The following is a 27,057-nucleotide window of genomic DNA, read 5'->3' as shown; positions in this document are numbered from 1 at the left end:
TTCAAACAGATCAAGTTCTGAAATTAAAATAGTAATAGTCTATATTGTAACAAATATATATATATATATATTTTTTTTTTTTTGCAGTTTTTGGCTGGGGCTAGGTTTGAACCCGCCACCTCCGGTACATGGGGCCAGTGCCCTACTCCTGTAACAAATATTCTTTAATTTGGGTTTAGATTGTAATTCCTTACTTTTTACTAAACATCTGTCATTAATCAGAAGTGACCAACTTAAACCATTCTCCTTTTGCATCTCACAACTACATCAGACAGTGGGTATTTCTTCTAGCTAATTTATACTGATCAGACAGAAACAATGACAAAATTTACCATTTGCCCCCGTAGTTTTCAGTGAGGATAGCAATCATTCTCTCCACTGACCCCAAAATGGCTCGATGAACAATCACTGGCCTTTTCTTATCATCACCATCATGGCTATAAAGAAAAAAAAATTGTCTCGCCTTGTTATATATGTTTCCCCTTACATATCCCTGAAGAAGAATATTCAGAGCAGACACCAGAAACTCACCTTACAAAAGTAAGATTAAACCTGATGGGCAACTGAAAGTCCAGCTGGATTGTCGCACACTGGTGGTACCGACCAATTGCGTCTTTAATCTGTATGTCAATCTAGGAAGCAAAGGCTGGGTTATTATGAGATGCTGTCGATAGATATTAAAGCTCAGCCCCTAAGTTAGATTTGGAGTGATTTTCCTCTTATTTTAAAGTAATCTCTTCTTCAACCAGAAATGAAAATCACATTACCCAAATATAATTTGGTACTGACCTTTGGACCATAGAAAGCGCCATCGCCAGGGTTTAATTCCCACTTTTCGCCAAATTCATTTAGACTATTTTCAAGTTGCTAAAGATAAAGCAAAAATATTTGTTGTTTTGGCATAGAGTCTCATTTTGTCACCCTTGGTAGTGTCATGGTGTCATAGCTCACAGCAACCTTAAACTCTTGGGTTCAACCAATCCTCTTGCCTCAGCCTCCCTAGTAGCTGGAACTACAGACACCCACCATGACGCCCAGCTATTTTTAGAGACAGGGTCTCACTCTTGCTCAGGCTGAACTCGTGAGCTCAAGTGATCCACCTGCTTTGGCCTTCCAACATGCTAGGAGTACAGGTGTGAGTCACCACACCTGGCCTATAATTTTAATTTTTGTTCACCTCTAACTTCCCTTTTTCTAGCCTAATTTGAAACAAAAAATAACATGATGACTTTCATGGATTACTAGTCTCTGCTTTACCTAAACACGTGCAATTCCCTTTTAAAGCTCAAAGCCTGAAAAATACTAAAACATTCAATCATTTCTGAAATACAAAATCATATAGAAAAAAATAGCTTACTCAAGCCTAGAAATCATTTCCAATTTCCTTTTGCTTTTATCCTTTTAAAGAGGTTTGGCTTTCTTACACCAATTTCTAAGCCAATTTCAGTCAAACAGTTTTCAAAGCATGTTGTAAAATACCACTTACTTTCTCAGCTTGATTCCATACTTCAATATCTCCAAGGAACTTTTCTGGGCGAGTAGAAAGGTTCAGTTTAAAAGAAAATCCAAACACGCTATATACAGTACGCAGGAAATCCAAACAACCCTTTATTTCATCTTCAATCTTTAAATTAAAAAAAAAAAAAGTGCTATTTATTTTCTTTGACTTTGTTGATACTTTCAAAGTATTTTATTCCACGGAGTCTCATACCTGCTCCATGGCACAGAATATGTGCGCATCATCCTGCTGGAACCTTCGGACCCGGGTGAGTCCTGTGAGTGCTCCCGATAGTTCATTCCTATGGAGTACCCCAAAATCGGCTAAACGCAGGGGCAACTCTCGCCAAGATCTTGGCCGATGATCAAACATGAGGCTAAAGAAAAAAGAAGTAAAATCCACTTCTTTTAGGATAAAACTTAAGAATAAAACAGCTTTGCTAATATTACGTTTAATTTGATTAAAGGCTGTCAAAAAGCCCTTCAGTCTACTTGCCATACAAACAACATTCCTCAAATTCTGGGCTTCATATAATAACGGAGGCACTTGCCTGAACAGCAGATAAATTTATCTGCCTGAACAGCAGATAAATTATAATAAAACCAACTACACCTAAAATATATTCCCTTAGTGGGGGCCAAGTCCTTGTGCGCAATATTTCCAATAAATTGAGATCTCATAGTTTTAAAATCTTAGCTATATACAAAGAATTTGTAACAATGAAAACTAAAGTTAGATTCGCTGTCTTGTCAGTCCCAAAGGTGCTTCAGTTTCCTTGTTAGTCTGGAGATGCTTCAGAACTTAAAGATCCAAGCAGGCTTGGTGGCTCACTTGAGTTTGAGATAAACCTGGGAAACATAGCCAGACCCTATCTCTAAAAAGTTAAAAAAAAAAAAATAAGTTAATTGGGAATGGTGGTGCACACCTGCAGTCCCAGCTACTCCAGAGGCAGGAGGACCCAGCTTCTTTGTGGAGATTCCTCTCTCTGCCTTACAGACCTGGCTCCTAGGAGCTGTGGACACTGAACTGCCTATATCCCCCAAGTTGCGCTTTACACAACATTCTGGAGTAGACTCAAGGCAGGGAAGATGGTCTAAGGATGTTAATTTATCTGCAGTAGATTCTTACAGAACAGGTATCTTAAAACTTTTTTTGTAGAGAGAGGGTCTTACAGCTACATTAGCCCACCTGCTCTCAATTTCTGTCCTCAAACATCCTCCCTGCCTTGACCTCCCAAAGTGTTGGGATAAGAAGGCATGAACCACCATGTCGAGCTAGAATTTGTTTTTTTTTTTTGAGACAATCTCTTTGTTGCTTGAGCTAGATAGAGTACCATGGCATTAGCCTAGCTCACAACAACTTCAAACCCCTGAGTTTAAGGGATCCTCCTGCCTCAGCCTCCTAAGTAGTTGGGAATACAGGGGACTGTTACCATGCCTGGCTAATTTTTCTAATTTTTTAGTGGAGACAGGGTCTTGCTCTTGCTCAGGCTGGTCTCAAACTCCTGAGCTTAAGCCTCCTGCCTTGGCCTGCCAGAGCACTGGCCCAGAACAGAATTCTTAAAACAAAAAAAACTAAATGTAGATAATATACTATGTGCCACATCCACATTTCTTATTTTATATATATCCTGTCTTCTATGCTGCTATAACCCTAGTACCATTATTGAATGTCTAAAGATCTAAGGATTTAACCAGAAATGGAAGCTACTATAATACAATAATAATGTTGCATTTAAATACTCTTCTGATGAGGTAACTTGTTTCTAACCAAATTCTTTCAGAGGAGGGAAAGTAATCTAGGACTAACTATAGCACATGAAAAATCTTCACTAGAAGCGAAGCTGCTCAATACCAGTGTCCCGGGCAGTTCATAGGTTTAAGGGCAAATAGCTCCTTTTCCACCTCGAATGAGAACATGTTCTCGCTGTAGTGCTGCCAGTGGCCTGAGGTCATCCAGAGCCGGCTGTTGTAGATGTTGGGGGTAACCACCTCCTGGAATCCTCTTTTCCTATATTCACTCTGATACAAAACAAACAGAATACATAGTCAGCAAATAAATGCTCACACTTCTTGTGGGACTAAAAATTTAAAGAGCAATTTTTCACTGTCTAGTGAAGTTCAAGATGTATATATGCTGTGACCCATGTATGCATGTGTACTTGACCCAATACCTACCAAAGACGAAACTCTTTGACATACGTACCTAAGGAGGATGATAAGAACAATGCTACTACAGCCTGGCTAGTAACTCAGGAAAATCCTACATCACTATACATCATGCATCCATCAGTGCAGGAATGGGGGCACTGTGGCAGTTATGTAAGCAAGTAATATGTAACAAGTGAAAATAAACTAGATTTCTAAGTATCCAAAACAACTGCAATGCGGTCTGATACACAATGAGGCTTCATATATGTTAATCTGAAATTCATAAGCACATAAATAATTTAAGGATACATATAGAGTAGAAACTCTGTCAGCTGACCGCCCAAGGACTGTAACAAATGGTCAATATACGGAAGTGATCAAGGTAAGGAACTAGACCTACTGTTCTGATATATACATGTGGTCATGTCTGGGTCTATGAATATCAGGTCAACGTAGGGAGGTGGTCAATGTAAAGAGGTGCTCAACTACGGAGGTTCTACTGTATATAGGGTAAGTATAGACACCAAGGGCAAAAGGGATCCACACCAACTCCAAAGTAGTAGTTTCCTCTAGGAAGGGGTCCTAAAGAGGGGCTTTATACACCTTTAACAAAAAATCTGAAGCACATACAGCTTAAGTGAATATTTCCTAAATCTGAGTGTTGAGTATGTAAGATATTGGTTATATTGTTGTTTATAAACTCATATTTGAAAGCAATATAAAGACTTAGAGGGCACAGAGCTCTTATGTCAGGACTACAGGTCCCACCTCAAGCTCAGTGTCCCTCTGCATATATACACCCATATGTATAAACAAACTCACACATCAGAAAATTTATGAGACCTCAGACTTCTACCTGTATTTAGCATTTTATATACAGAGTAGACACCAAGTTCATGTGTAATTTACTATATAACTATTTGAAATAGCACATGAACTTTACATCCACCTTGTCTTTCTTCTCAAATACACATTATCTTTCCTTTTAGCAGAACTACTCAATAAAATCATTTTATATCCTAAATCTTCATAAGAAAATAAATACGGTTTACCCTAATGAATTCAATAAGTGTATTATAAATGTAGGCTCCTTTGGGTAGGAAAAAGCAACTTCCAGGGCTGAGTTCATGGAAGAAATACAGTTCTTGGTCCTGGGTAAAAAAGAAAAGCAAAAGCATGTTTATATACATTGTCTAGCTCATCAACACAAATGTCAGTGTTCTTGAGTTCAGAATATGGTTTGTCATCTTGTATTTCAATTAGTAGCAATCCTGAATTAAAGAACCGATGTCAATATTTCAGGTATACAATGTAATGGTGCCAAATTGCAGTTATTTACAACTTAGCACAAGTACATTTCCAGGCTGTTACATTCCTCAATCCAGCCAAGTTCACCCAACAATGATGGGGAGCAAGTGACTCAGTTCTCTCACTATCCACTACAGCAGCTCTCACGGTTTTTAATTCATTAAAGCTTCAAGATCTTGGTGTTTGGCCAGGTGCGGTGGCTCATGCCTGTGACTCTAACACTCTAGGAGACAGAGGTGGGTAGATTGCTTGAGTTCAGGAGTTCTAAACCATCCTTAGCCAAGGCGAGACCCTGTCTGTAAAAATAGCTAGACTTTGTTACAGGCGCCTGTAGTCCCAGCTACAAGGAGGCTAAGGCAAAAGATCACTTGAGCCCAAGAGTTTGAGGTTGCTGTGAGCTAGGACACCATGGTACTCTACCTAGGGCAACAGAGTAAGACTCTGTCTCCAAGAAAAAACAAAACAAAAATCTTAGTGTTTGTTTTCTTTCTTTCTTTAACAAGCAGGGGAGGAAGGAAACTGGGAAAAAGATACTGATAATAAAATAGATGTTGGAGATGAAATTGCCTGGCTTTAGGCTTTGGGTGATGGTGGCAAAAAATAAAAACACACCCTCTGACTCCTTGCTGACCAACTCTCTTAACAAATGCCCAGTGGGCTCACTACTTGTTCTTGGCTGGAATGGTGGGCAGCCAAGGGCTGACTGGTGACTGGATGCTGCCTCTGGCTGAAGCTTCATGACCGAACAGCCAAGGACCCCAGCACAGAGCAAACCCTATTTTAGAAAGGAGTGTTTTTATCAAACCTGGCTTCTAATTCAGAGGCCAGTCAGTGGATGAAGGAAATGAAGAACAGAATCCAACAACTGCTGTGTTAACTTGGGCAACAATTTCTGGGATTCTGTTTCCACCTTTTTAAGATAAATCTGTGAGACGAGACAGTTTCCAAAGTCTAGTTAGTTCTCCCAGTTGTATGAAAAGCCATCGTAGTTATTTTAAGAAAAATATAGGTCATCAGTGTTTGTTCTCAATAAAGTAATTAAAACACATTTTTGTGTGGCACTGAGCACACTTCAGAAAGATAACGTGGGCAATTAGTATTTATAGCTCACACAGGACACAGCACCAGTTACTTGAAAGCTATAGCATTCCCTCTAACTGAAATTCATAGTTAACAGAGCTAAATTTCAGACGAAACTGAAGAAAACTCAGTGTAGACACATTAGTGGTTTTTAACATACCCTCCCAATTTTCCTGTGATCTCGGTTTTTAGCTTCCTCTTGAAATTTCTCCCACTCTTTCAGCATTTTAGGATCTGGGAATGAAATGCCGTAAATTCTCTGGAGAGTCTCCATATCTGCTTTGCCTTCCCAGTATGTGGAGGAATTCTGGAAAAGAAGTTAACCATGAAACACTTAAAGTTGTAAACATTTCACTTATTTTAATTCCTAATTGCTTTGAAGGCTAACTAGGGTGGTCTGATTCTTTCTGTAGCACAAAGTGGACTATTTTCTTCCTTCAAAAAATGCCCACCCACCAATACACACCCAAACCCTAATTCCACAAACATTACACTGTCAACAAAGGCATTTCTCAGAAATTGACTAAGCAAAAATGGAAATAATTTCAAAAAAAAAAAGTTGAAATGAGTCAGTTACTATCTTGATTTAAAGTGCATTTTATTTATCACCACAAAATGCTTATGAACTAGCATAAAACTGCCAGGATTAGTTTTTGTTTTAAAAAAGAACTTGGATGACATTAATTTAGACATGGAAAGGGCAAAAGCGCATATATTCCTACAGTGAATCTCAAAGCTTTCCGAGTGCTTGACTATGTGAATCCCCCAAACCTCCATCCCTCTATTGCTTGCTCTGGTGTTGAGTCAATCCCTCCTTGAGAGAATTCAGGTTATAGAAGACATTCAATGACATACAGCACCCAGCTAGTGGACAGCATGCAAAAAAAGATCCTCCTTGCATATGCCAGAAAAAAATGGTAGAGAAGAGAAAGCAATGAAGTTTAAACACACAGCTATGACACAAATATGTTTTTACACTGTCTTTTATAAAATACATTGCTTACTTTGTGTATCTTTAAAGTCTTAATTTTGCCAGTGTGTCTGACGTGAGGACCCCGGCAGAGATCTATTAAGGGGCCACACCTAAAGACAAAATGAAAACCATTTTAACAGAGACAAAATGATGTACGCACAAGATGCATTTCATGACATTTGATGCTCTCACCTGTAGACAGTGGTAGTCGGAGTATTCACTTTTTCATTCAATATCCGGCATTTGAACTTATTGTACTGAAAATAGGAAACATAAACATATATTTTTAAAAAACCCTCCCTTAATTTTTACTTCTAAATACTATAGCTAAAATATAACTCCAAGTATACCTTATCAGAGCACTGTATAAATATAAATGTGTCGATATTTCATGTTTTAAAAACATCCAAGAACAAAATAGTAACAAAAACTTACTGGCCTAACGTCAAGTAACATTCATGAATGCTATAAAAGTGGAGGTCATACATTATGGCTCAATATACCTTAAACATTTGCAGTAAAGTTTCTTTCTTAACTTCCAACCTTTCAAAAGCTTGTTTTTCTTTAATGATTTTCTTACATAAAGCCTCCAAAGAAGAGAAATCATTACTGGACACACCCCTGAAAGAGAAAAGAGTGTTACCTCTTTCCATTCTAATCATACCAAGCCTCAAGGAAATGTTTATTTGGGATACTTTGAGGGCTTTAGTGCAAAAAAGTTAGATCCTTGCATCATATATTAGAATTTTAAACTGAGAGTTTGTTCTAAGTTATTTTTATGTTCTGTATCTTCAGTGACTTCTGCCTCGGCCATCATGGTGACCATTCCCATTAGTGAGCCCCTAACTTTAACCAGGTTTAAAGGCCAGGAGAGGACCAGTTTCATTTCGTGCTGTAGTGTACATTAGGGTTCCACCACCATCACTAGAACATCTCATTAAAGTCTCAATTGTGACACTTCAACTTTTAGTGACGGGAATACTTGGTGACTATGAAGCAATGAGCTCTATGCTGTTCTTCCTTTCGGTCTTTAAAAATAACTTAGTCATTCAGACTGTATTTGTCTTTATCCAGTTACATAACATACCCCTCTTCAAGGTACATGTCATAATAGAATCCATTCTCTATGGGCGGACCGTAACATAAACATCCACCGTAGACTCTTTCCATGGCTTCACCCATTATGTGAGCACTTGAGTGCCAATATACCTGAAAATTCACAGAAACAGGGATGGTATGGATCTTGGCATACAACAAATTTTGAATTAATGTGGTTGCTTAAAACAATTGGATAAATTTTTAAAAATAAACTCAATATATACAAATCTAAATGTATAAATTTATACCTACAGAGTGATTCTTTCCACAGCCAAAGTAATTTAAAAGGCTTCTAAATTACTAAATTGTACTGTATTTATACCTTGGAAACCATCCAGTTTAGTTGTTTTCAAACTAATTATATTCAATCCAGCATCATGAATTAAGGATGGATTTTGTTTCCTAAAAACTTTTTTTTTTTTTTTGAGACAGAGTCTCAAGCTGTCGCCCTGGGTAGAGTGCTTTGGTGTCACAGCAACCTCAAATTCTTGGGCTTAAGTGATTCTCTTGCCTCAGCCTCACAAGTAGCTGGGACTACAGGCGCCTGCCACAATGCCTGGCTATTTTGTTGTTGTTGTTGTAGTTATCATTGTGGTCCCAATGACAGGCCTGGTTTGAACAGCCAGCCTTGGTACACGTGGCTGGTGCCCTACCCACTAAGCTACAGCGCCACCCTGAAAACTGTCTTATTGACTGCAATGGCCCAGGCTCTTTTGAATCAGTATGTCCAGTCTCATGTCCCACATACTGTGACACATACTTGACTATGGAACATCACTTAAGAATTAGTGTTTTTTTTCCTTAATTGGCCCCAAACAACTGAGGCAAACTTGACCATGCAACACCATGATAATGATAAAATACAGGGACAAACATGGGAACAATGAAATCAAATAGCAGTACTTGATTTCATTCAGATGAGTCAAAATGTAACCAAAGCAGCTCGGTGCTTGTAGCTCAAGCAGCTATAGCACCAGCCTCATACACCAGAGCTGGCAGTTCGAACCCAGCCTGGGCCTACCAAACAACAGTGACAACTACAACCAAAAAATAGCTGGGCGTTGTGGCAGGTGCCTGTAGTCCCAGCTACTTGGGAGGCTGAGGCAAGAGAATCGCTTAAGCCCAGGAGTTGGAGGTTGCTGTGAACTGTGATGCTATATATATATATATATATATATATATCCAAAGCAATGTTTTCAAGATTATTAAGGTACCAAAGTGATACTGAAATTCTCATAAAAAACTTACATACACCAACATACACTGGAAAACCACTGATCCACATCACTAAAACAAAACACAAAAATACAGAGAAAACTTTGCCATCAAATGCAGGTTGATTTTTATAGTTGTGTCCAGATTTGCACACTTAAGATGAGAAAAAGTATAGAAATAAACTTTCCAATAAGAGGAGTACTTTTAAGTAATGTTCAAATTTATCTGTTAAATGTATACACCTTGCTGAAGTGCTGATAGCGTAAAAAACAATTTTTACTTGCTTGCTCTGTTTTTCATAAAATTCCCAGCACATTTTCCCTACTGAAGGATCTAATAATGAAAATACATTTATTTAACTCTACCTCTTAACTTCCTAAGGCAAGCCTTTTATTACGTTGTCTAAATGAAGGACACAATGAAGATCTCAAATATGACAAGATAGCAATAAATTCTAGACACCCAGTGGCAATAGTAACAAGCTGGAAAAGACTACATATGTGAACCTTCGGGGTAAAATTCAATGAATACTAAGTAAAAACTTACTGCCTGAGCCTCCTCATCCTCAAACTTGAGAAGCTCCAAGGTACAATCTTCTTCCAGAGGGCGGTCCAGGTCCCAAACCACTTTGTTCACTTTAGCAATGACAGTGTTGTCAGCCAAGCCTTGACTTAAAAACAATACACACAAATATATAAAAACAGAAGACTCTACACAATCTTCTGGAGCACAACACCCAATCTGGGAACAAGAAAATAAATTCTCTCTCTCTCTCTCTCTCTCTCTATATGTATATAAAATGACTGAATGACTAATCAAAACATTGTGAATTGATTTTGCTTATTTATCAGAGTTGCTGTGTCTGTCTTAGTAAGAAGCACTGAGTGTCAAATAATGTTTTGAATTTTCAGAATCTTCTAGTTACATTCTTAGGTACATTTTTGGTTTTTTTTGCATTTTCCATTTTATTTCAGAAAGATACAGGTATATGTATATACAAAATACATGTAGCATTAGTGTATATGTGTGTGTGACCAAACTTTATCCACTCCAGCTATGGGAATTAGAGGGAGAGTGATAGAAGGACAGCAAGGAAATCAGTGTGGCTGGGGTCAGCCTGTGTGAGGTGGTGAATGTGAGGTCAGCATGTATGTGTGTATATAGACATCTATACACACACATATACATGCACACACTAATAGTACATGTACTTGTATCTTTCTGAAATAAAATGGAAAATGCAAATCCCTCCTCCAAAAAATGTACCTAAAAATGTAACTAGAAGATCCTGAAAATTCAAAACAGTATTTGACACTCAATGCTTCTTATTTAAACAGACACAGCAACTCTGATAAATAAGCAAAATCAATTTACAGTGCCTTGATTATTTAGTCAGTCAGTCACTAAATCAACCTTTAATTTCTCCAAGTAAGCTTTCGACAAAGCCAAGATATTTAGACCCTAAAATTAAAAAAGAGGCCTACTAAGTAACTTCTCTAATTCTCTAGCTTAAAATGTATACCAGATTCTTTGATAGACAATGCTAACCTTAGAATTACGCAAATGCCTACGATAACAGTATTAATAACAAATATAGCACTAAATGGACTACTTCATAAAGCCACTTTTGTAATATGGATTAAAATATTACTTAGATCCCTCAGTACACAGTACACGGTGATGAAATGTCAGACCCTGAAAGTGTAAAAGCTGCAGGAGTTCTCAGAAGGAGAAAGCAGCAGAGTCACAGTTTGGAAAGGTTTTGACGATGAAGAAATGAGAGGCTGGGAGGACCAAAAAGTACAGACAGGAAGACAAGAGGAGAGATGGCATTCCAGGCGAGGGAACTGACACAGACCCAAGTTGAAATACAATGAAAAAAGGTTTATTTGGGAAGTGGCTAGAGTAGAGTAAGGTGAGCAGCTAGAGAATGACAGTCTGTAGCAGCCTGGACATCTCAACAGGGGCAGGCAACCCTCTACACTATGAAGAAGAAAGTATACATCCATTACACCGTTACGCTCAAATAAACCTATCAGCAGAGGCTTTGAGCTAGCCAGGACTGCTGTGTAAGGTTTGCAACCAAGTTTATACAATCTATATGGGAAGATCAGGAGAGAAGAACAAAAGAAGGGATATAAGCAAATTCCTTTCCCTTTTCAGGGCTCCCACTGACTTTCCCACAGGATATAGCCAATGTTTTCTTTCTTTCTGAGGTCAGATGGAGCCACTGAAATTACACATTTCACAAAACAGAACATGAACTTAGCAGAGAGAAATGTATTCTATCCTATTGGTGTAAAAGGGTTTTTAAAAGATTAAAGAACTGATCAAAAGATGACTAATGTTCTCTAGTATTGGGTTAGAAAATGACTTTCATGGTCCAGAATGGTAGCCTTAGATGCTAACAATAGTTACTTTGAAAATATTCCATAGTTACACATGGGCTACACTGGATCATTACAATTTATCAAAGAAATCTGTACTTTAAGATTTATGACAAAGCTTCAAAGAAAAACCTTTTAAAGAAAATGGAACATGTCTTTTCTTTTTTCCCTTTCATATTCATCACTAATGATCTGAACTTTTAAACAGCCCATTATTCATGCTATCATTTTTCACAGAACAAAGTTATTCTGACTTTTGTAAATATGTCATAAAATACTCTCAGTGAAGATCAGTGACTTAACTCAAGCTAAAGTCCATCAGTGTTTTATGTAATACAACTTAGAATTTTGTAGTTCTTACAAAAATACCTTCCAATCAGTCCTTTAATAAATTACAATGCATGCATTTAAATTCTAATGTTGACATTGTAGAATGTAGAGGAAAAAGTTCCTGGATTAACAGGTTGTCTGAATGACATGGCTACAATCTCATCAACCTGACCTTCAAAATTATCTCTAAAATGAAAGGTTGAACTGATACTTAAAAGGTCTATTCAGTTCTCTATTATCTCACATGGAAACTTGATTGATATCACAACTTTCCTACTTCCTTTGGAGTAAGGTAGAAGTACCTGTAGGCAGAAGTACTTGTCAAGTTAACTGAAACATTCCATTCATTTTGTAAAAAGTACTAACCAACGCCAGTGGTACAGTACAAGCTCACGGCTAATAGGCCTAGTGGATTCTACTCAAACCTGCTGAGTAATTTGCTTACCAAGAATCGGCCATGTTGGTTCTCAATCCTACTTTTGTGCTTCTCATTTTATTTTTTAGGTTCAACATGTAACAATTTGACAACTAGTACGTATGTAGTTCAACTCAATACATAATTATTATAAATAAATTTTAAAATACATAAACATAATTTAAAAAATACTACATCAAGGAAATTATGGTCTATGAAAACCAAATTGAATATCTGGAAAGCCTTGATAAAAGCGATTGACAAAAAATATTGTTGAGTTAGGTATGGCTGAAACGACATTAAAAATCTGGAAGGATTCTGCTCTCCAGGCTGCTTCTCAAATGTGTTAAGATAACGTAAGAACTCTAATTAGCACCCTGTCTCCCAAAAAGCCTTTCCCATATATATAAAAATAAGAGTGAATACATAGGTACTTACATATTTTAAGTTAAAAATGTTGGAAGACCAAAGTTGGCAAACTTCTATAAAAGGCCACTTAAACATTTTAGAGTTTGTAGGCCACATGTTGTCTGGTGCATATTCTTATTTATTTCAATTTTTTCAACCATTTAAAAATGTAAGAACCATTCACAGCTTTTAGGCTGTACAAAATCAGGCTTCAGCCATAGTTTGCTGATAACTGCTTTAAGATATATGTAGTAGGTCAGGCAGAGTGGCTCATGCCTGTAATCCCAGCACTGTGGGAGGCCGAGGTGGGTGGATTGTCAGAGCTCACAGGTTCTAGACTAGCCTGAGCCAGAGCAAGACCCCCATCTCTAAAAATAGCAGGGTGTTGTGGAAGTTACTTGGGAAGCTGAGGCAAGAGAAATCTCTTGAGCCCAAGAGTTAGAGGTTGCTGTGAGCTATGATGCTATGGCACTCTACCAAGGGAGACAAAGTAAGACTCTGTATCAAAAAAAAAAAAAAAAAAAAGATGTATACAGTAAAACCTCTATTCAGATAACCATTCAAGGGACTATAAAAGTCAACATACAGAGGTGGTCAACATAAGGAAGTAGGCCTACACTATACTGAAAACGTACATGTTGTACATGTCTGGTCTATGAAAATTAGGTCAACTTAAAGAAGTCGTAAACCACAGAGGTTCTACTATATATGTATATCAATTTGTTTTCCCAACTTTATCATTTTCTGATAAGTAAAGCAACTACTGATCCCAATCATATCAGATTAAGAAAGCTTTTACTACAGAGTATGCATCTAATTCTGTGACATGACATAATTTATTCCCACCTCAATAAACATTAAGATTAAGTCTTTGGTGGATTTTATAAAAATTTGACAATTTATTTATTGTTGAGGATTTATTAAGGGCAAAAAATTATACAATTTCTTAGGTGTCAGACATACCCTTTCCTTGTGGGATTATTTTACCTTCATTTTCAACCTCAAAATGAAGCCATTTAACTAAAAACTAGGCAAACCATCATCTATCTGGCTTTGTGACATTGATGATCCAAGTAGGATTTATATACAAAATCATTTATAACATAAGACCTAAGTGGACTCTTATGGATATTAACTTTGAATTTTGACTATGAAGCTCAGTATTTGATTTTTAAAAATCTCAAATAATGTAAATTAAACACACTGAAAACATGGAACAGTAACATAATAAAAATATGAGAATAAACTTGACAAGATAATAAAGTTTAGCTAGGTTACAAATTACCAAAGGTCATGACCAATGTAGCTTATACCTAATTCCGCAAGCGATGTGATATGGGGTAGTTTTCCAGGATTCTGCGTCAACCTGTTTACCATCAGGCAGCGTGACTTTAATCGGCTTGCTGTCTTTTTCTGCCTTTTCTGCTAGAATGGAATCATGTTCTGCTTTTAGTATATTATACATCTCAAGACGTGTGTAAATATATTCAGGCCAAGGATTCAACTGCAAGACAAAAAACGGGGAAATAATCAGTAAACACTTGCTTTCCTTTTTAGAAAAGGCAAAGAGATAATCATAATAGATGGTTTAGAAACCCACAATCTCTTCAGCATGTTAAATGGACCACCAAAATCAGCAAATGCTACCTCAATTTGGTCTCCGATAAACGTTTTAAAAGGAAATTAAATGTCCTCGTCTATAATTTTTATTTGAAGAATTTTTTAAATAGAAGAGTGTAAATAACATAATAAATACATGAGCTGCCCAAAAGCTGAATGGACAACAATTACCATTTTGCTATTATTTATATCAGGTGGTTTTATTTTCTTTTAAGATGCCCCCTTTAGATCTTTTCTAAGTAAATAATCTTACAAACAGAGCTATAAACATTCTATTTTGTTTCAATTTTGTTCAGATAGCCTGGCAAGCCTGTATTCCTACTCACTATCAACTATAAATTCATTTGACTTCTTTCCTGGAATATTTAATTAGCAAATATAACAAAACAGCATGATACCACTTTTATAGTAGGTAAAATAAACAAAAATATTTTGTATAAAAACATCCACTCAGGTTCCCAAAAGTTTGGAACAGAAAGAAAGAAAAAAAAAGACAACAATCAAAGATCTGACTCCTCCTACTTTCAGAAACTCCATAAACATTTTTAAAAAGCAATTAGTGAAACTATGGTCATAAAATAAACTACTAACATGTACAGCATTTACAATCTTTTTTTTTTTGTGACAGAGTCTCACTATGTTGCCCTTGGTAGCGTGTCGTCGCTTCACAGCTCACAGCAACCTCCAACTCTTGGGCTTAAGTGATTCTTTTGCCTCAGCCTCCCAAGTAGCTGGGACTACAGGCGCCCGCCACAATACCCAGGCTGGGTTCAAACCTGCCAGCTCTGGTGTATGTGGCTGGAGCCTTAGCTGCTGAGCTACAGGCACTGAGCCAGCATTTACAATCTAATAACATAAATATTAACACTGCACACAAAAGTGAAGAGGTGGCTTAATTTTACCATGAACTTCTATTTTTATATGAATTTAAATCAGCCATGGGTGACTTATTCAAATGCTCTAATACTTGTTCAATATTCTTTCTTCCCTTTTTTTTTTTTTTTAAGAGATAGGGCTTCACTCTAACACCCATGTTGGAGTACAGCAGTCTGATCACAGCTCACTGCAGCCTTGAACACTGAGCTCAAACAACACTCTTACTTTGGTCCCCCAAAGTGCTAGGATTATAGGTGTGAGCCACTGTACCTAACCAACATTTGTTCATTTTTAATGATGCTATCTAAAGTTCTCTATATAATATATATCAATATAAAACACTTCATTTGAAAGTAGTACAAACTAGTATCTAATCCTGAGAAACTGCCTTGAGATAATAGAAAACAAAAATCAAGTATACTAGGATTGGCGCCCCTAGCACATTGGCTATAGCGCTAGCCACATACACTGAGGCTTATGGGTTCAAATCCAGACGCGACCAGCTAAACAATGACAACTGCAACAAAAAAATAGCCAGGCATAATTGGTGGGACCACACCTACGGTGCATCTTACAAGGGTACATGTGAAATTTATTAGGTGTAGAATATAATAAATATCTTATAACACAATAACTAAGAAAATGCTGTGAAGACTATGTTAACCAGTTTGATGAAAATATTTCAAATTGTATATAAAACTAACACATTATACCCCATGATTGCATTAATGTACACAGCTATGATTTAATAAAAAAAAAAAAAAAGCCAGGCATTGTGCAGTACCACGTACTTGGAAGGCTGAGGCGCCAGTCACATACACTGAGGGCTGAGGCAAGAGAATCGCTTAAGCCCGAGAGTTTGAGTTTGCTGTGAGCTGTGACGCCACAGCAAAGACCCTTCTTTGCTCTTCTTCTTGCCTCCTTCCTTTCTCTTCTCCTCGCCGGTGCTGACCTACAGAAACCAACTCTACTGAGGGTGACATAGTGAGACTCTGTCTCAAAATATAAAAAATAAAAAAATGGTGTTTTCTGGAGGTCATGGGTCATGATTAAAAAAGAAATGACCACAACATTAAAAAGTACATATTTATATTTCAACCCGTTCAAACACAACTTCTTTCTTCAAATATTCTATTTATTTTTTAAAATTGTCTTTTTTAGGGACAGGGTCTCAGTATGTTATCCAAGCTGGCCTCAAACTCCTGGGCTCTAGCAGTCTACTTTCCTTGTCACTCATGTACCTGCGACTACAGGCATGGCTATAGACACTCACGTACCATGCTGCTACATGCTTAGCCAAATACAATTTCTTAGAAAACAGTTAAGTTTCTGGGCAGCGCCTATGGCTCAAAAGGGTAGGGCACTGGCCCCATATGCTGGAGGTGACGGGTTCAAACCCAGCCCCAGCCAAAAAAAAAAAAAAGAAGAAAAAGAAAACAGTAAGTTTCTTCTGTGAAATAATTCTTTTATTTTTTCCCCACTTATACAAAATTTCCTTCCCATTTCCATAATGTCTCTTGAAATGAAAGTTCCTAATGGCTTTGTAATTTCCTCCTACAGCAGTCCTCCCCCTTCCTCAGTTGTTTATTTGCTCTTTGGAAGCTTTTCATCTGATTTTTGCCGGGCCTCATGACCCTTAATGGCAAGGAACCAGTGAATTAACTGAAAGCTCCAAGCCAGAGGGAGAATGTGAATACCTCAGCCCAAGCATGATAGCTGGTCCTATCCATTCTACAGCACCAGTACAGTCCTACCCACTCACACAATCCTCTGTATCAGTGGTTCTCAATCTGTGGGTTGAGACCTCTTTGTAACAATGCAAATACATTCTGCATATCCGATATTTACATATGATTCATAACAGCAGCAAACTTACAGTAGCAACAAAAATAGTTTTATGGTTGGGGGTCACCACAACATGAGGAACTGTATTAAAGGGTTGCGGCATTAGGAAGATTGAGAATCACTGCTCTATATCTTACTATAGTTATCACCATAGCCACTTGGCATTTTCCAGTCAGAAGAACTTAGTGTCAAATTCAGTTTATTCAACATTCATTGAGTAGACTCTGCATCAGGCTCTGGGATTACAGAGATGATAAGATCGCACGCTGGGCTGGGCGTGGTGGCTCATGCCTGTAATCCTAACTTCCTGGGAGGCCAAGGCGGGTGGATTGCCCTGAGCTCAGAGGTTCGAGACCAGGATGGGGCAGAGTGAGACCCTGTCTCTACCAAAAATTGCAGGGTGTTCTGGCAGGTGCCTGTAATCCCAGCTACTTGGGAGGCTGAGGCTTGAGAATCACTTAAACCCAAGGACCCAGGGGTTGTTGGAGGTTGCTGTGAGCTATGATTCCACAGTACTCTACTGAGGGTCACAAAGTGAGACTCTGTCTCCATAAAAAAAAAAAAAAAAAGATCCACACGCTGCCCTCAGGGGAACAAGACAAAGTACATAAACAAGGGCAGCACAGAGCATGCAGCAACGTCTTGAACATTGCACAGTATTCTCTTTTTTCCCAGACTGATCATTAAACATACAGAATCACATGTCCCATTTGAAATTCTCTGTTCAGAAGACTCTTCTAATAGCACCCTTTGTTTCCTATTTCCAGGCTAATTCTTAAACTGACACACCACCATGTATGATTATATTGAAAGTATAAAAAGAAATTAGAAAACAGATGTATTTTTCTATTTACAATTTTTTTTTTTAAGAGACAGAGTCTCACTTTATCACCCTCAGTAGAGTGCCATAGCATCACAGCTCACAGCAACCTCCAGCTCCTGGGCTTGGTGATTCTCTTTCCTCAGGCTCCCAAGTAGCCTGAGGGTGCCCTCAGGCGCCCACCACAACGCCCAGCTATTTTTTTGTTGCAGTTTGGCTGGGGCCAGGTTTGAACCTGCCACCCTTGGTATATGGGGCCAACGCCCTACCCACTGAGCCACAGGCGCTGCCCTTACTTACAAATTTTAAAATTCACAATAATTTCCCTCACGATTACAGTGGGGTAAAACAAGCAGGAGATGGCTCAGAAGAGAATAGGTTAGGCAGGGCTCTATGCAACACATACTCGATCACCTTTAAACTCATCCTAAGTAAATGCAAAAACTGTAAATTTAGCAAATTTAGCATATATAAAAATGGCTCTATCAAGTCAGTTTATTGGGCTACTTCTAAAAAGGCTATTCCTTTGTGCTTTTTCGTTCTGGTAAATTTCTGAAGAGTCTCCAATAAAATAGCTGCAATGACTACCACAAAAAGTGAAGCACAGTTTACAGCAGGCCAACTTCAAACACGAAGCAGACGGACAAGCTTAGCCTCCTCCCACAGCAAACACAGGAATCTGATTCTGCACTGGCTTTTGATGTGCCAGTTCCTACCAGTGTCAGTCCAAGGAACTACGTGCATTTTCTCTAGACTGGAAGAGGCCCAAGGGGATTTGTCATGGCTTAAAACCAAACCCCAGGAGCAGGTCCAGACGGAAACAGTGAGAACGGGTTTAAGGAACTGACCTTTCTTTACTTTCTGCTGTATTCAGAACTCAAACACCCAGTCTCTATCCCTTAACATGTCATTTAATGCAATGACCAGAGGAGGCATCCAATCTGACAAATGAATAATTACCACAGCTCTTCTCTCCAACTTTGTCTTTTAATATTTATTATATACTCAACCCCACAATCAGATCCCCTGCAATCATATTCCAGTTGATTTCTTTTCTAATAACAAATAACTAACTGCAAATCTTTTTTTCCCTTTCACACCATTCCTTCCGAATTCTTCTCTCTACTACACCTGTGCATGTAGTACCACCTTATCAACCCATGTACACCATTAGAATCCTGACACATAGGGTCGGTCACTGGCCGACCTTCACACCAGGCCCTCTGTGATGGTAACTGTTACTTACCTCTGCTCGGCCTCCATCTCCAGACCCTTCTTTGCTCTTCTTCTTGCCTCCTTCCTTTCTCTTCTCCTCGCCGGTGCTGACCTACAGAAACCAAAAACAAAATGAAGGTTTTATATTTTAATATAATTGGGCACCACTCCACAATGGTGCCTGCACAAAAATTTACCTTTTCTTTTTTTGGGGTGGGGAGGGGAGACCGAGTCTCACTCTATCACCCCGGGTAGAATGCCATGGCATCATCGTAGTTCACAGCAACCTCAAATTCCTGTGCTCAAGCAATCCTCCTGCCTCCACCTCCTAAGCTGGGGCTATAGGTACCTGCCATGATGCTCGGCTGATGTTTCTATTTTTAGCAGAGATGAGGTCTCATTCTTGCTCAGTTGGGTCTTGAACTTCTGAGCTCAAGCAATCCACCTGCTTCAGCCTCCCAGAGCGCTGAGGTTACAGGCATTGGGATTATACGCACTGCTCCCAGTCCAGAAAAATGTTGAAGATGTTATTCTAGCATCTGTACATCCATGTAACAAAACACCAACCTGTACCCCAAAATCTACTGAAATTTTTTAAAAAGCAAAATAAAATCTGATTTTGAAAGATTAGAAAATTCTACCACTGGCAAAGACAAGTTAACAAATTACAATAAAAACAAGTCTTAAAAAGTAGAGGGGCGCTACTGACACTGTTCAAAATCCTCAATTGTCATTTATTTAACTGTACCCATGACTCTTGCTTCAGGCTTACTTGGACCAGATAATAAAGTACATGGCCATAAAGAAACAACTTAAAGATTATAGCCAGGAAAAAAAACTGAACATAATGTTTATCTAGCCATTCTTCAAGTATTCCCAAAAGTCTAAATAAAAGACAGATGTTACCCATGCAAAAAAAAAAAAAAAAAAAAACTATGTGTTCTCATAGTATTTTGTTAAACCCTGTGGAAGAAGCAAACATATTGCCCAATCCCTGGGTAAACTTAGTCTCTCCAGGAAAACTAGTATCTGTGGGGGAAACTCGTGGAGGAGAAAGTAACTCTATGATTGGTTGTCAAATTAGTTAGGATCACCATAAGTGTTAAGGCTTTAAATGACTTTAAAAGATGGAAAAATTTTCAATAGGCTGGATTTTGAGAATGAGCAAAATGTGTTCTAGATGTATATATACAAGCTTGTTGTCAGAAATCTGGGGCGTTTGAATCCAGCCTGGGCCTGCCAAACAACAATGACAGCTGCAACCAAAAAATAGCTGTGCGTTGTGGTGGGCGCCTGTAGTCCCAGCTACTTGGGAGGCAGAGGCAGGAGAATCGCTTGAGCCCAGGAGTTAGAGGTTGCTGTGAGCTGTGATGCAATAGCACTCTACCCAGGGCAAAAACCTGAGGCTCTCAGAAAAAAAAAAAAAAGAGAAAATTACTAAACTAAGATGACTAAAGTAAGATTATTTTAGGAAGCAATGCAAGTTAACAATGAGTAGGACACAGGAAAAAAGCATTAAACGTTAACATAAGGAATGCGAACTTCAATTAGAAGCAAGTATTATTGAAAATTTTAAAAGTAGGCTGGGCACCAGAGCTCACAACTATAATTCTAGTACACTGGGAGGCTACAGAGGATCACCTGAGCTCAGGAGTTCAAGACCAGCTGGAGCAATAAGCAAGACCCAGTCTCTACTCAAAATAGTAAAAATTAGCAGGACTTTATGGCCAGTGCCTATAGTCCCAGCTGCTAGAGAGGTGGAGGCAAGAGGATCATTGAACACTGGGGGTCTGAGGCTGCTGTAAGTTAGGCTGACACCATACTCTAGCCTGACAGAGTGAGATGGTGTCTCAAAAAAAAGGGAAGTTTTAAAATAATAAGTCCTGTACTGAGGATGTGAAGGGGAGATTCTATTTAGTTTTGCATTTTTAAAAGGGTCTTAGTAAGATATAATTTATATACCATATAATTTACTGATATAAAGTACACAATCCCATGGTTTTTCGTGCATTCCCAACTGTGTAACTAACACCACAATCCGTTTTAGGGCATTTTCATCACATACCCCCTCCCCCCCAAAAGAAAGCTTGTACCCATTAGCAGTCACTCCATCTTTCCTCATCCCCCAGACTTTAGTAACTGCTAATCTAAGTTCTGTCCCTGGATTTGCCCATTCTGGGCATTTCATTTTAGGGGAATTATATACTATGTGGTCTTTTGTGATTGACTGCTTTCACTTTTTTTTTTTTGAGACAGAGTCTCATTTTGTCACCCCTAGTAGAGTGCTGTGGCATCATAGCTCCTAGCAACCTCAAACTCTTGGGCTTAAGGACTTCTCTTGCCTCAGCCTCCCAAATAGCTGGGACTACAAGTGCCCACCACAACACCCAGCTATCTTTTTAAGAGATGGGGGTCTCACTCTGACTCAGGCTGGTCTCGAACCTGTGGGCTCAGGCAATCCACCCACCTCACTCTCCCAGAGTGCTAGGATTACAGATGTGAGCTACTGCGCCTAGTCCTTTCTTTCACCTTTTGTAATAATTTAAGATCATGTGGTAACATATATCAGTACTTCATCCTTTTTATTGCCAAATAATATTCCATTGTTTATTTATCCTCTTATCAGTTGATGAGCATTTTGATTATTGTCATTTACACTTGCATAATTACAAATAAACTATATTTTGAAAATGACTCCCAATTTCACGCTAAGCTAAAACTTCCCCTACTCCCGAGGTATGGATTTATTTAGTGAACTTTTAAAGTTCATTTGTAATCAATGGATGAACAAATGAATATAACTTAGGCCCATTCTAATTGAGTGAAGTACTAACCAACAGTTACAGGATTCCTCATGTGCTTTTGTTATACTATAAAATTAGTGCTAACTAGTCATGAATACCCACTAATTAACTGCAGATCTGTCTGTGCTGGTTTAAAACTGAAAGAAATGGGCCAGGCACAGTAGGAGGCCCAGGCAGAAGCATCCTTGAGCTCAAGAGTTCAAGACTAGCCTGAGAAAGAGCAAGACCCCATCTCTATTAAAAGATAGAAAAATCAGCCAGGTGTCCTGGTGGGCACCTGTAGTCCCAGCTACTTGGGAGGCTGAGGCAGGAGGATTACTTGAACCCAGGACTCTGAGGTTGCTATAAGCTAGGCTGACACCATGGCACTCTAGCTTGGGCAAAAGAGTGAGATTCTGTCTCAAAAATAAAACTAAAAGACGGTGAATTAATTTTATATTCTTGACAGTATTTTTGGTTTTGATTGTATGATATTTGCCAGATGAACAGGAGCAGTGAAAAAGGAGTGACTTAATAAAAGTTTTCTGTGTTCTAAATACTTCCCCATTTTACAAATAAGAATACCGGGTCAAAGAAGTAAGTACCTGGCCCATGTGTATATAGCTAGTAAGGAATAGAGCTGGACAGCAACACAGATCTCTTTGTAACCTTGAGGCTTACTCTCTCTTTAACAATTGAGATGAAGGTAGGCAACTGTTCTCTGTTTACAGGAGTTTATGTGTTATGTACTTATGTAAAAGCAATCAAAACTTACTCTCAGGGATGTTTAAGATTTAACAGATAAGTTATCTGAAGAATGTAATATAAGTATTAAATAAATTCAAACCAAGACTGACAGCTGAGATAGGTATACCCTGGAAGTTTAACAGTTTGATGGACAATATATCTGCAACTAGTTCAGGCTAGAGCCAGGTTATGAGTACTGGCTACCGAATACATGGTTTGACCAAGTTAGTGTTCTTTGGCTTGTTACCTCATCTCTACAAAGGAATCAATAACAGAACCCAGTTTGCAGAATTAGTATGAGGACTGAATGAGTTAATGCGAGTAATTTATCACTACAGTGTCAGACCCATGTTAATGCTCCATAAATAATTATTATTACAGGAAGGAGAAACCATATTTGTTGGCCATATATCACTTCCAACTTAGAATCCATAGTGGAATATTTATGGACATGAATAGTTAAGAAAAAGAAAGTAAACAAGTTAAAAAAAGATACTGTATTTACTTGGAATGAAAAGGAGAAAAGAGTTCACCTATTGACTTCTATCATCTTAAGTTAAATTTACACAGTGCAGCATGTAAATAGTGTAGCACACATGCACTTTCCCTGCTCAATCTCTTAAGGGGACAGCCAAGAAAATTGTTGCTTTCAAGTGACTTGTCCTACCTACCACAGAATTAGAGTGCAGGCTCTCAGACTACTGCAACAGCCTCCTCCCATTTCCAGTGCACCTTTTACACCAACAACAGAATGACTTTTACAAATACAATCTACATATAGCACTTTCCTGTTTAAGATTCTTCATGCACAGAATACAAATATCAAATATCCTTGTTGCCTAAGATCTTTCTGATCACTGTACCTTCCCCTTCTGGAATCTCTTTAACCCCACAGACACAAATTACTCTGCTGTGCCTTTGCACTGCCTTCCCAGCATTCACCTCTGAGCCCTGACCTGCCTGATTCACCTGGTATACTCATACTTCCAAACTCAATTCCAGAGCCCTCCCAACCAGTTAGGCACTTCCTCTTCTCGAATCCCGCACAGTGGATCACACAGCACAATGAGCGTTTTCCTGGCTCTTTCTTACATACCAGGCTGTGAGTCCCTCAAAGTCAGCAACCGGGTTATATGCAACCTTCTACCCGCACCGCCCAGCTCAGTGGCGGATAGAACTAATAATTAAAACAGGGCAGCTTGAAAGTGACCTGGGAAGCGTTCTTAAGCAATGGATGACACCAAAGAGAAGTTCAAAGGTGAAATGATTAACACGTATGAAAGTGATAAGGCATGCCCCAGCACAGGCCACGGGGAAGGGTGTAACTTCTCTGGAGTTCGTTAGGTCAACAAACCTCCATCATTTATGTGTAAACCACTCAAACTTGGGCAAGTTGGATCAGATCTCGGGACTTTCGGCTTCCCCTTCCTTAAAAGGGGAGCTCTTTAAACTCTCACGGTCTTGGGATTGAATCAATAAAGGTCTGCAATGATCTTGCATAAAGTGAGTCAAAAACACAAGTTCCAGCTCCAAGATCCTGATTCTGTCCCGATTTCTAATGACTGCAGATAAGTGGCTCTAAGCAAGTCACTCACAGACTCAGTCTCTATCTGCAAAAGGATGAGCGACCCAAAGATGAAATTCAAGGACCCAATATACTTTATGAATGGACGACTCCCGCCTAAAGGGGGCTCCGACACGTCCGGGACTCTCGGGCTCCGGCCTCTGGCAGCTTCTCGCCTCCGCCCTGTCAGGCAGCCTCGGCACCAGGTCAGCCCCATGCCGGCCTCCGCGACCCACCAGGTCAGCTTACCCGCTTGTCCTCGCCTCCCATCTTCCCTGGAGGACTGCTGGCCTTCTCCTCAGACATTGACGAACCCGGAAGAAAAGACAAATCAGAAGCGATGGCCTGACTACAGGAGCAAAATGACCATCAGAGGTGGGCCGGGGAGCCCAGGAACACTGCGCTTCCGCCACGTGCCCCTAAAAGGCAGCTGATGTAATCGGAAGGAGCCCAAACTCCGCCCGTAAGCTGTGCAGCCAATAGACAGAGGGGAGGCGGGCCCTCCGTTCTCTAAACCAATGGAAAAGCTTTTTCGGTGACGGACCCCCTTCTAGGAAATCAAGGCACGGTGGGCGAGGGGAGGGAACTACAGATGCCAAACTACTATTCTCGGTCTGCGGTTGACTAGATTTTCCCCAGAGCGAGCCGCGGGCCGCCATGCGCACGCGCCTTTCTTCCAGCTGGCTTTAGGCCGCTTATTCAAGGACCTTTCCAGCCACCGTAGAAAATGAGTCTTTTGGGCTAAGCTTCCGGAAGCCGTAACCTGGATACCGTTCCCGGTGCTGGGACTATCCGTGACTATCGAGTTCTCGGATTTCCCAGACTCCAGGTCCCCGGTTTTGGCGATGAATTCAGCTTTTTGGCAATCCAGGGTTCCCAAGACCGGCGCCTTGGAGATCGAAGACGGGCATTTCCAACAACTTTCTTCGGTACCTGCCGCCGCCAATCTGTAATGCATTAAGAAATATTTCTGTAGGATCCCTGAAAATACAATTAAATTTTTACTTAGGGTAATAACCACGAAGTCTCCATGCGTTCTCATGCATTGGGGTCAGTGTTTGGAATTTGATGGGTCTTTTTCATGTATTTTACTAGCCAGTTGGAACCAGAAGCTCCACGAGCACATTGTAAGTTATGGAGTTAACGTTTTGTGAATTTGCTTATTAAATATCAATCCCTCTTCTCAACAACTCGCTGCTTTCAGGGTGATATCATGAAAGAACTACAGCCTCCTAACCTAGCGTTTTGCATCTATTTTTCACAAGACATCAGGATAGTCTTTTCAAATGACACATACGACAATCTGCTTAAAACTATTTAGTGTCTGTCCATTGCTCTTAGAAGGAATATACTCAGGCCTGTGGTGGAAGACCACTGATTTTTGTCCAACTTTTAAGCCTCATCTCACACTTCACTATACGCTGAACTCAAGCCACAATGACCTCTTTTTCTCTAGTTTTTTCTCACAAGTTTTGTTTGTTTTTTCGTGTGCCCCATGATTGTTTTCCCCTGTCCTTCCCCATTTTTTTGCTGACTTGACGCCTACTTATTTGTCAGATTGATACTGGAATTTCGCTCTTCAGTGCTTGGTCTCGGGGATTTGAAGAATGAACCCAGGGACCACAGATCAGTGGTAAGATAGCACTTATTATAAGTTAGAAAGGAATACTGAAGAAGTAAAAAGCACCGGAGCTTCTGGAAGGGGGAAAGAACTGAAGAACTCACTGGGGAGTCTCCACATGGGCTCTTTATCTATGGGTATTAGGTCTAGAGAATTGTGTGGCCAGCAGTGGATAGATGGAAAAACATCTTTTCAAAGTTAGTGGTTTGACAATGAATGAATGTAGTTCCTCCTCCACTAGGGCGAGGTTATCAGGTCCCTTACAGTCTTTGTCCCTGAAAAGGGATTAGGCTGTGTGCTCCTAGGGAAGGAGGACCCACCCAAAAATCATCACAGGCTGCTTTGTTCATGATCTTATCAGAGCCCAGAGGGTATGTCCCAAAAAAGGCAGTCTGCTTGTGCCTGGAAATGGGGGTCTGATGTCTGAGTTCAGCTGGGCCTAAAGAATAGGGGGGAGCAGAGCTGTAGAGCCCTGAGTGGTGGAATTCTGTATCAAGATCTCAAAAATCCTTTCCTTAGGGGGACTGTTTCTTGGCCACCCTTAACCTGATGGACCAACTCTCCCTGTTACACAGTATCTGCTGGTATTTCATGTAGTTCTTTTGGTAGAATTTATTAATTGAAGTTTATGGGTTTTTTTAAAAAATATTTATCTGTGTTGGGTGTAGTAGTTCACACGCATAATCCTAGTGCTCTTGGAGGCCAAAGCTGGAGGATGTCTTGAGCTCAGGAGTTGGAGACCAGACTGAGCAAGAGCAAGACATGGTCTCTACTAAAAGAAAAACCAGCACAGCATTCTGGCTTATTCAGGAGGCTGAGGCAGGAGGATCTCCGAAACTCGGGAGTTTGAGGTTGCTGTAAGGTAGGCTGAGCCCATGGCACTCAAGCTTGGGAAACAGCCCAAGATTATCTCCTAGATTGAAAACTTCACAAAAGCACAACTTGTGTGTTTTTGCCAGCACCTGGAAGATGTAAACCTTGCACACAAAAGATGTTTATTGAGTGCTGAGGTAGAACTGAGAAAAAACTTGCTTGAAAAGTCTAGAAGGTTTTTAATAGGAGTAGATTAGTAGTAGCACTGGTGAATGTTCTCTGCAAAGTTCC

The 27,057-nt window shown here is 39.5% G+C and overlaps 1 protein-coding gene across 1 annotated transcript in view; it reads right to left on the bottom strand.

Annotated features, from left to right (window-relative positions):
* Positions 1–24,740, bottom strand: part of TARS (threonyl-tRNA synthetase) — a 30,004-nt gene extending 5,264 nt beyond the window's left edge. The window contains exons 1-16 of the mRNA XM_012807098.2: positions 24,582–24,740; positions 19,270–19,350; positions 14,176–14,366; positions 9,869–9,992; positions 8,097–8,218; positions 7,513–7,630; positions 7,202–7,266; positions 7,041–7,119; positions 6,197–6,343; positions 4,701–4,799; positions 3,353–3,519; positions 1,712–1,874; positions 1,487–1,624; positions 790–867; positions 532–632; positions 333–437 (exon numbers count right to left, since the gene is read on the bottom strand). Of these exons, the coding sequence (XP_012662552.1) occupies positions 333–437; positions 532–632; positions 790–867; positions 1,487–1,624; positions 1,712–1,874; positions 3,353–3,519; positions 4,701–4,799; positions 6,197–6,343; positions 7,041–7,119; positions 7,202–7,266; positions 7,513–7,630; positions 8,097–8,218; positions 9,869–9,992; positions 14,176–14,366; positions 19,270–19,350; positions 24,582–24,638 (1,835 nt within the window). The 5' untranslated portion in view covers positions 24,639–24,740. The remainder of the gene's footprint in view (positions 1–332; positions 438–531; positions 633–789; positions 868–1,486; positions 1,625–1,711; positions 1,875–3,352; positions 3,520–4,700; positions 4,800–6,196; positions 6,344–7,040; positions 7,120–7,201; positions 7,267–7,512; positions 7,631–8,096; positions 8,219–9,868; positions 9,993–14,175; positions 14,367–19,269; positions 19,351–24,581) is intronic.
* Positions 24,741–27,057: the final 2,317 nt, after the last annotated feature.

This window comes from Otolemur garnettii, unplaced genomic scaffold (genome assembly GCF_000181295.1).
Source record: "Otolemur garnettii isolate 467f Iridium unplaced genomic scaffold, OtoGar3 scaffold00063, whole genome shotgun sequence".
Classification (NCBI taxonomy): domain Eukaryota; kingdom Metazoa; phylum Chordata; class Mammalia; order Primates; family Galagidae; genus Otolemur; species Otolemur garnettii.
The sequence above is the reverse complement of the archived record's forward strand: the minus strand, read 5'-3'. Positions and strand labels throughout refer to the sequence as shown.